Genomic DNA, 9,128 nt, shown 5'->3' on the forward strand with positions numbered 1-9,128 from the left:
GAGAAGTTGTTCATTTCCCTTTGGAGTGTTTGGGAACGTGCTGACTCAAAGCCCACTCAACAGGGCTCTCCTGTGCAAATCCAGGTCATTGTTCGTGTCTCCTGCAGGCCCACATGTCCAGGCTCAGCTTTAACTCTGCCTACAGAAAAGGACTCTGGGGGGGAATTAGTTGCTAAACTCCTCAGTGGTATGTGACCTCACACAGCAGCAGCCAAAGCCTGCACTGAGGCCGAGATGTACAACATACATTAAGCACAGAAAAGACTCCATAGACACGCAACTTGTAAATACTTCCTTTTATTTTGAGATCCTATGCAAGAACATCCACATGCTCAGAACAACTACAGGAGTGAGATTATTTACCAGCAATCATTTTGATTTCTTCGTGATTTCCAGGTCTTGCCCATCAATCTACAATAATACTGTATGTGCACGTGTACTTTATCACAAAAAAGATTAAAGCAGTGTATTAGATATTCAAACATAATGCAGTAAATGCTTGATACAAATTTTTTAAAGAAATCTCAAACCGACAAGTCTCAAACACAAGGTATATAAAAATATAAAAACAGAAAATGCACGACAAACAGAATAACAACAGAACACACTTTTTATATATATATTTCTTTCCGATTATACACTGAAGTAAGTATAATGGCTCATAAATGTCATCTGCGTTACAAAATATAAGTTTGAATAGCTGTATCCTGAATTTAACTGCTCTTTGTGTTGCAAAAATTCAATCCTATTTCAAGTGAGTTTTCTAGCAGCACACCTGCAAAATAGACTCGATGCCGACTGCCACAAAGTGAACCGCTGTTCAAGTACATCTGCTGTGGCAAGTTCTACTTCCAGCTCACCACAAACTGAGCGTGCTCAGACCGGCCACGAGTGTTGGTGGTTGTCTTGATGTAGCTTTTAAGCGTGTGCGTTCCACAGCTGTCAAGGCAAGTTTCAATAAGGCTTCAAAAAGGAGTAAACAAATAAAGCCACTTTAGATGCTTGTAGATATATTTCTACGTACAGACGTGATAAATGAAGAACTCAAAATCCAGTTTGGGGTTTTCCTTAATGGTTGGTTTAAAAGAGTCTTATAGAGAGCTTTAGGGAACAAACAAAACAGTCTTTTCCAAAGAAAAAAATGTATATTTTGCTCATAATAAGTAGTTGGAACATCATATTTCAGACAACTCTAATCTGAAAATCACTTCAAACACTACATTTAACACAAGAAGCCAAAGTTTTAAGCACAATTTGCCAAAACTTGACTTGAGAAAATTGTTCCATCTATCAACGCTCACAGCAGCAAGAAAAAGAAAAAAAAAACACTTTGAGTCTTGACTCAGCATATATTTGGCAGCCAAAAATATTGCTGACTAGTTTCTCAGGCTGACTTACAGAGGAAACGGGGAATGGAAGGTAAACCAAAGGAGCTGATGCAGACTTTCCTCATGAACATGTGCTGCAGCCGTATGTGCCTTCCTTTTTAAAACTACTTTTCTCTCAGGTGACCCGACTAAAATGAGACTCGTGCAAAACGAAAAAGTTGTACTAATGCCTGATCACGCATTAGCTGTGTAATGACAGATGTCAATCACTTAAAGTGCCTGAGTAACCACAATCACAACAGAAAGAAAAATAATCATCATTTTTTTTAGAGAATTTTGCAAAAACATCAAACTGTTACACTTTTAAAGTAAGCTAGCAAGAAAAAAACACAAAAAAAAAAACAATCTTCAAGTGGATTAATAAGTATTTAGGTGAAGTTGTGCTAAAGCCACCAAATGTGAATGAATGTATTTGGAATGCTTAAGATGAAAAACAGGTTTCCCTCACTTCCTTTTTATTTATTTTTTATAAAAATGCATATGTACTTTGGTTATTGAGAGCCATTGATGGGGGGCACAACAGTTCTCGCTTGTTTCTTATGGCACAAAGGAAAGTAGAACAATACTGATGACAAAGCTTTTAGGAAAACCACCGTCTGGGTTTCTTGAATAAATACAGCTAAACGCGAAACCCTTAAAAAAACGCTATTAAAGAGACCGCATCCCCATTTTGGTATTAGTAGCCCACTTGTCTTTTCCAGACAGACGTTCACTGCTCTTAATGAAAGTATCTATATTGCATATATACACAAAAAAAGCCTGTTAAAATAGAGTAAAGAGACACAGCACCGGCATTTCTTCCCACGCGTCATCTTCAGAAATAAGCGGCGGCGCAGTGCTTCCCTGCAAGGACTCTCCCTTGTCCTGCCTGTCTACAAGCTGTAGCACCTTTTTAGCATCTTTGAAACTGCAACCAGGCTAACAGAGGTTTGCAGAATCTCCCGATATCTTAATTGGGATCCAAAACAAACCCCAAGACGGGATGGATCCTTGCACGACGCGATGTTCGGCGCTGAAAGCTCTACTAGAACCCTGCTCTGTCTCAAACAAGCTGCTACTGTCTATAGCTATGGATAGCATGTTAGGTTACTATACTCCGGTTAGCATAAGCTGTCTGCCGTCTACACGCAGCGATGTTAGTAAGAAATGTAGGATGCAGAGTAGGGTTAGGCTCGGTAAGTATGAACGAGACTCTTTAACGAGGTTTAGACGGTGGTAGGAAGTGAGAGGGTGTCAACCGTCTCCACCTTCTGCTCTGGCGAGCAGCAGAGGAAGAGGCGGCTGCCGAGGCTTTTGAAGGCATATCGGAAATACATGAGGTGGCCTAAGGCTACGAAAGAGACGGAGATGATGACCAGCAGGCCGAAGGCCTCCGGGTTCGGAGCCAGAATCACCATGACGAAGTGCAGCAGGTCTAAGAGGTAATTCATGGAGTTCTGGACGCCGTTGATCACACCTCGCTCTGACTCGATCACATTCTCCTGGATGAGCTGGGTCACTGTCAGGTCGAAAGACCATAAACCTGTAAGACAGTAAGAGGCATTCAGAGTCAGCTGGGTTTTACAGCTCCCTCAAATCAGCTTCTGAACCTGCGGTGAGAATAAGGCAAAGTTATTGGCATCAAAGGTTGCAGATATTGCAGGGATTCAGTGTCACAGTGTGGTGAGTTATGAAAGTAGTTTTCGATTGAGTGTGTATCAGATGTGATATTTTGAAAAATTATTGTCTTACGGAAGGAAGTAAGCATGCTCACACAGCAGACCATTTCCTTTGAACCACACCTTATCTTAAGAGTTCTTGTCAATAATCTTTCAACCTTTGGAGTCTCTTTTTGATATTTACTCACCAACTCTAGCAGCGATGACGCCAGCAAACAGCAGACTGACGGACATGTAGGACTGCAGAGGGGGCATCTCTTCTGCTGGTGCGACCGTGGTGACGTTCATGTTGATGAGGCTGTGGTCGGCTTCTGGCAGGGACTGCTCTCCCATTAGGTGGGTGTAAAGGTCCTGGAAGGGGGAAACGCTGAGGTCGAAGACGCTTCCAGGGGCAAAGACAGAGGCGACGCACAGCATGAGGCAGGAGAGCTGTGCCACACCGGAGATGAAGCCTGTGCGAATCAAGCCGCACTTCTTGCGGATCCAAGTGAAAGCAACGGTGCCGCAGATGCCGGAGATGGCCGACGCCCCCATCAGCAGGCTGAGCACAGAGCCACTGAGGCCCTGGGTGTAGGCGTAGCCGGTGGTGATGCAGTCAAAACCAAGGACTGTCATGTACAGGAAGGCCAGGGACATGCCAGCCAAGAAGATATTCTGGTTGTAGTAGGCCACCCAGCCACCCTTGAAGGTGCGCAGGGGTTCAGCCACCTGGTAGCAGCAGCCCTCCTTCTTGGGGGAGTCGGGGCTGGACACTACTGCGGTTTCATTCATGAGCGGCTGAGATGATTCTTCAGGACTCTGACCATTCTCCGCATCTAGAAAAGGTCAAAAAGAGACAGATGTGATGCAAACCCCCATGCCAGAAATGCTTCAAGTTGTGCAAAGAGAAGCTTTAGTCATTGTGCTGCACCTCTTGAGGGGCTGAGCTGTTTGAGCTCCTGCTCCTTTTGTCCAGCTTTCTCCGCCAGTGCAGGAGTCTTCTGGTACACCTTCCAGAGCAGCGCGTACTCCACACACATGGAGCACAGGTTCCAGCCAGATATGAAGCCACAACCAACGAAATGGGAGCCAAAAGTCATTATCTGACCGACCAGCATGGGTGCCAGGATGTTTGTCAGTTGGTCAATGATGCGCACGGTCGCATTCATGTCTGAAAAACAAGGGAGTCAAATTGTTTATCTGCAGCCAGTTTAGATTCCTATCAAGATAATTCAATAAGGGGGCAAAATTGATATAATTCTGATGGCAAGTTGGAACAGAACAGTGATGCTAGCACAGCACATCAACACGGGTCAGCAGGTTCTTCCCGGGCTAAGAGCGTTGCGTTATGAAAGCAAATCTTTTAAATAGCTTATAAAGAACCAGAGAACTGCCGTTATAAAAGTCGCGAAGGAGCGTGATTCAGCAGCCGGGGTTCAAAGTCTTCTCCGGAGAAGAGATGCGATAATGAATCATGTGCAACCTATATATGATGATAAGCAAGTGGCGGTGAGACACTGACCTGCAAGCTTGCTGCTGTCCTGACCAGCAACAACCACCACCCAGTCCCTCTGGATGGTGATAGAGGTCGCCGTGCTGGCCAGGTTGGCGATGTTGGCGATGGTGATGACCAGAATGTAGCAGACAGTCTGCAAAATAAAAGTGTTTTATGTTCATTTTTCTTTTTTTTCTTGCTTTTCCTCTCTGTCACATGACAATCTGGTTTCATCCTATTAAGGAAACAACCTGTGGACTTCCTTATTCCTAATTTCAGATTAAAACTGTATCTTTGAGTATTTTTTTTTAATCCAAATCGTGTTGGATCGGATGAAAAACCACAGTTCAAAAAAGCACAGGGTTGTGATCCAGCAATTGCAATGATCACGGCAAATTCTCCTTTCTCCACTTACAATTCTAAAGCATCCACATGTAGACAAATAGGTCCATTAAAGTCTTCATTTTCCTCGTCTGAACTGCCATCTGGTTCTAAACTGTACGGGTGGATAGCTCTGATTTTGCTTTACCATTTTTTGTCTTTTTTTTTTGCTATGCTGTTAGCTTGGGCTTGTAATGTCCTATAAGCTAGCGGGAGAGAGTATAAACAAAAGATTGATCAACAGTCCCGTCCACAACCCAGAGGCGAATTCAAATAAAAAAATATCTTAAAAAAAACTACACAGGTTTTTTGATTTTGGCCTAAAACTGAATAATCATTAAAAAAAAATAGTTGAAGTTGGACTTTAAAAGATCAAGTATTATTGTGTAACGTCCTCTAAACTAATCAATAGTTTCTTCTGCATAAATCTATGAAACACTCCAAGTTTTCCAGAAGGAGCAGAGTAATATTTCATAAAACAATATTGGGGTGTTCCAGAAGTAATGGTGGGTTATAATCTGACTGTGAGAATATAAAGTTCTTTGGCGGTCCTTAGTGAAATGTTGACCAGCTTTTTCTTTCCTCTTTTACTACTTTTGGTCATGTGACTGGCCTTGAAGAACCTGCTGACTTGTCAGCCTTCCACAACATGTCCCATCTCCTGTTTCACCAGCCTCTCTCCACCCCCCACTCCCAAACACTCTTTTCCGTGCAGAAATCCTTTCCTTTTTTCAGAAGATTAGTAAGTGCCTCTGAAGGGGGGGATTCTTCAAACAGGCAATGCTTTGTTCAACACCCCATAACATATCTCATGACAGAAGAAAAGAGCTGTCAAGTGTGCAATTTAGGATCTAAAGCTGAGTTCGCAGAAATCTAAAGCTTACATAACACTACAGATGCAAATTTGTCAATTTCTAAAGACAAAAAAATGTTTTTAGTTAAAACTTGTGAAAATTTACCAATAAAACCATTATCATTATTTTCTTGTGAGAAAGAAAATGTCATTTTAAATGAAGCATATATTTTATTCCATAAATGCATTTAAAGTTTTTTTTTAATGCCTGATAAGTATCACTTATTCAGAATTGCTGCTCAAGCAGTAATAAATCACGGGGAGAACACATGTCAGTAGAAGTAAGTTCCAACCCTGGGGTCAGAGTTTTAAAAAAGTGATTTAAAAATTTGTAAAAATCAGCATCAGACTGGTGTAGGAACAATTCTGCACAAACATCCATCAATTCTTCCTATTTTTTTTTTATTAAAGAGACAATTTTTTGTAATTAAAACAGATATTTTGGGTACAAGTTTCTGCAAATCATCTAAAATATTTAATTTTTTTCCTAAACTGAAAGAAATGTGATTTTTATTATCTAAATCAGTTAACACAGACCCATTAATGGCAGGTTCCTATTAGTTAAAAAAAAAAGAGCATAACGAAACATTTAGTTTTGAGCTTTCCTCTTTTAAAACACTAGTTTCGCCCTAGAGGTGCACGTCTCCTTCAAACTAGACTGGTTTGTGATTTATATAAAGCTTTAAGAACTGCAGGAGTGGCTCAATACTTTTGCATAGAACTGAGGCAAACACGCACGGGGCAGCACAGAAGCAATCTTACCAGAATCCATCCATTGTAAAGCTCCACGAGCTGCTCTTTGAACTGGAAAACAAGCATCAGGAGGACACCGCACAGGATGACACAACTGTTCTGCACGAGCAGTGAAGTCTGAGCCACTGTGGAGACGCCAAAAGCAGCATTAGGATTTGATCATACAATATGACAGAAATCTTACTACATTTTTCTCTGATTTGTTGGAATTATTTTGCACAAATGTGCTAAAAATAAGGTTTTAAAACATGCTAAAAAAGTATAGATAGATGCACTTTTTTTTTCCTTCTTAGCCTTACCTTTAAGTCTTGGGTTTTTGTCCACCCAGTCCCCGATGATGGCCCCCAGCAGGAGCACCGAGCCGGCCACCACCAGTCCATACACGGCCGTGAGCAGCAGGCTGTTCCCATAGAGCTCCACCAGGAAAACAGACACGGCGAAGTTCCACATGCGATCCCCCTGGAGATATGATTTCCAATTACTAAAAGGCCACCTGACACTCCAATTTAACCAAGACCAGGTCCACTTGGGAAGCAAGTTCTCCATGAAAACACAGGAGCCCTCTTGGGTTTCGCGTGGGAAAAAGCTTCCACCCAGAGTTTAATCTTTCCTTTAGTTATAAACGCTTTCACAAATAACCAGTTTGGTCTAAAGAGCAACACTTGAAAATGTTCTTTGGTATTTATAATAGCATATAAGATAGTAATGACACCTAACTGTTGACTATCATTAAGCTGTATCAACAATGAGTCATTTAAATACACAATAATGAGGATATTGGTGTTTTGTTTTGAACCATTTTACTTACCCATGTTGACAGAGCATGTCCCATGTAAATAAGGAATTTTGCTGAAGTGAAGAAATCTCGAATAGATTCTGCAAATAACCCAAAAATAGACATTCTATTGGGTTGTTGAAGGTAGACAATGCCCCATACAATTGATTCTCTTTGCACAGTCATTTAAATGCATGCAATTATGTAACAAAATAAGGAAATAGCAGGAAATTTACCACAGCGTGTTTTCTTCTGCCCAGAGTTATCCATCTTTAGTTTGTCCAGAATGCTAGAACTGACCAGAAAGCTTTTTTTTCTCTTCTTCTACTAATAAAGGCTCCCCTTTTGTAAAGGAGGTCAACGGCTATCTCTGCGTCCAGAAACAGAGTAAAAAATAATGACAAACACGGCTTTTCCTCTTTTCCCTCCTTTCCAAACTTAGCTATCACTGTAGCTGAAGTCGGAAAGAAATGTTCTTCTGGTCTACAGAACCGTGTTTTAACCAAAAAACACAAAGACGGCGGCGCTACCAGCCGTTCACCCGACTGACGGCTAGCTCCTCTCTGCGGCTCTGTTTACGTCCCGCCTCGGATATACATACCCCCCCGTGGTCACGTGACCTCCATTATTTACACGACGTCAGAAACAAATGTGGTCCTTCCACTGCACGCGCTCGGTGAAGGAAAAAAAAAGGTTCAATGCCCGCTCAAACAGCCGCTGTAACAAAAGCACCACTAAATCTCTTTATTCCTGTGGGGGTTTTTGTTGGAAGCGACTGAAATATCGACCTGTTTACCTCACCGAAGCGCAAATTTTAAAGACCCAGAGCATTTTTGACAAAGATAAAACTGAAAACACCAAGTTCATGCTATTTTTGTGCACTATTTTTAATTAAATATATCATTTTTATTTTTTAAATATCTTTGTAATTATTACAGAATCAATGTCCATTTGCCACAAGAAACACAAAAAATAAAAGACACATATATATATACATATATAATTCATAATGATACAAGTATAAAAACCAATATAAACAATGTATTAAATTACCAAGTAAAATAAACATAGAAAACTAACACAATTGCAGACTTAGAATCCTTTAAAGTTTTAACAAATTAAGAAATGTTGCTAAATTTGGCTCATTTACAAAAATTCAGCTTTTTGTTGCTTCAATGTTATATTTGAAAATTAGGCCAACAACAACTAGAGTGTTACTATTTACGATTCCATTCGTATAATAATTTCTAGTTGCCAATGCGATTCATAGTTAATATTGATTTGTTTTGGACGATCCGATTCATTGACATGATATCGATCCAGAACATCTTTAGCCAAAAATGTAGCAGTGTGACTTAGAGATAAATATCTGGGTACTTAACAGTGCAGGTGAAGTTTTCCATTTACACTGTTGTTTTTCCACATCAAAATAATACAAGCAGAACTTTATTAGAACATTATTCCACATTGTGGTCACATGTCTGATAAATTCAGTGTTTCCACACATTGGACTGTAATGATGGATAACCATCACATGTGTTGTCTGCTGTGATGGTACTTGGTTTGTTTTTACACTATGGTAAAATAAACCTACCTCACCCCAATCCAAATGGTATTTTCCTAGATTGATTATAGATTTATCTCCTTTTTAAACCATTTTTAAGGTAAAGGTTTGTTTATTTTAGGTTTGATTTGATTTTGCCTCAGCCAGATTGATCTGGTTGGATTCAATTAATCCTTACACCCAAAACTGGGATGTTTACAGTTCTAGAATACATTCTAAAAGTCAGAACACCAACTAAGTCATAGTGTTGTCAAAAACGTGTAGCTTTTCAAGCAGTGCAAT

General features: G+C 40.5%; 1 protein-coding gene across 1 annotated transcript; it reads right to left on the minus strand.

Annotated features, from left to right (window-relative positions):
- Positions 1 to 277: 277 nt before the first annotated feature.
- Positions 278 to 7,880, minus strand: slc40a1 (solute carrier family 40 member 1). The gene is made up of 8 exons (XM_024286059.2): positions 7,519 to 7,880; positions 7,316 to 7,383; positions 6,807 to 6,966; positions 6,517 to 6,632; positions 4,548 to 4,674; positions 3,957 to 4,196; positions 3,235 to 3,861; positions 278 to 2,910 (listed from the first exon to the last, which is right to left on the minus strand). Exons 1-8 carry the CDS (start codon positions 7,550 to 7,552, stop codon positions 2,594 to 2,596), a joined length of 1,689 nt encoding a protein of 562 aa, XP_024141827.1. The 5' UTR covers positions 7,553 to 7,880; the 3' UTR covers positions 278 to 2,593.
- Between the last annotated feature and the right edge of the window lie 1,248 nt (positions 7,881 to 9,128).

The sequence above is a fragment of the Oryzias melastigma genome, linkage group LG21 (assembly GCF_002922805.2).
Source record: "Oryzias melastigma strain HK-1 linkage group LG21, ASM292280v2, whole genome shotgun sequence".
Taxonomy (NCBI): Eukaryota; Metazoa; Chordata; class Actinopteri; order Beloniformes; family Adrianichthyidae; genus Oryzias; species Oryzias melastigma.

What these genes read in the sequence shown, in the direction of transcription:
- slc40a1 (XM_024286059.2), bottom strand. Translation starts at nt 7,552, where the DNA reads ATGGATAACTCTGGGCAGAAGAAAACACGCTGTG. An exon ending in GCAGAAGAAAACACGCTGTG is followed by an intron (nt 7,384 to 7,518) that starts GTAAATTTCCTG and finishes GGTTATTTGCAG; the next exon opens with AATCTATTCGAGATTTCTTC. An exon ending in CGTCATCGCTGCTAGAGTTG is followed by an intron (nt 2,911 to 3,234) that starts GTGAGTAAATAT and finishes ACTGTCTTACAG; the next exon opens with GTTTATGGTCTTTCGACCTG.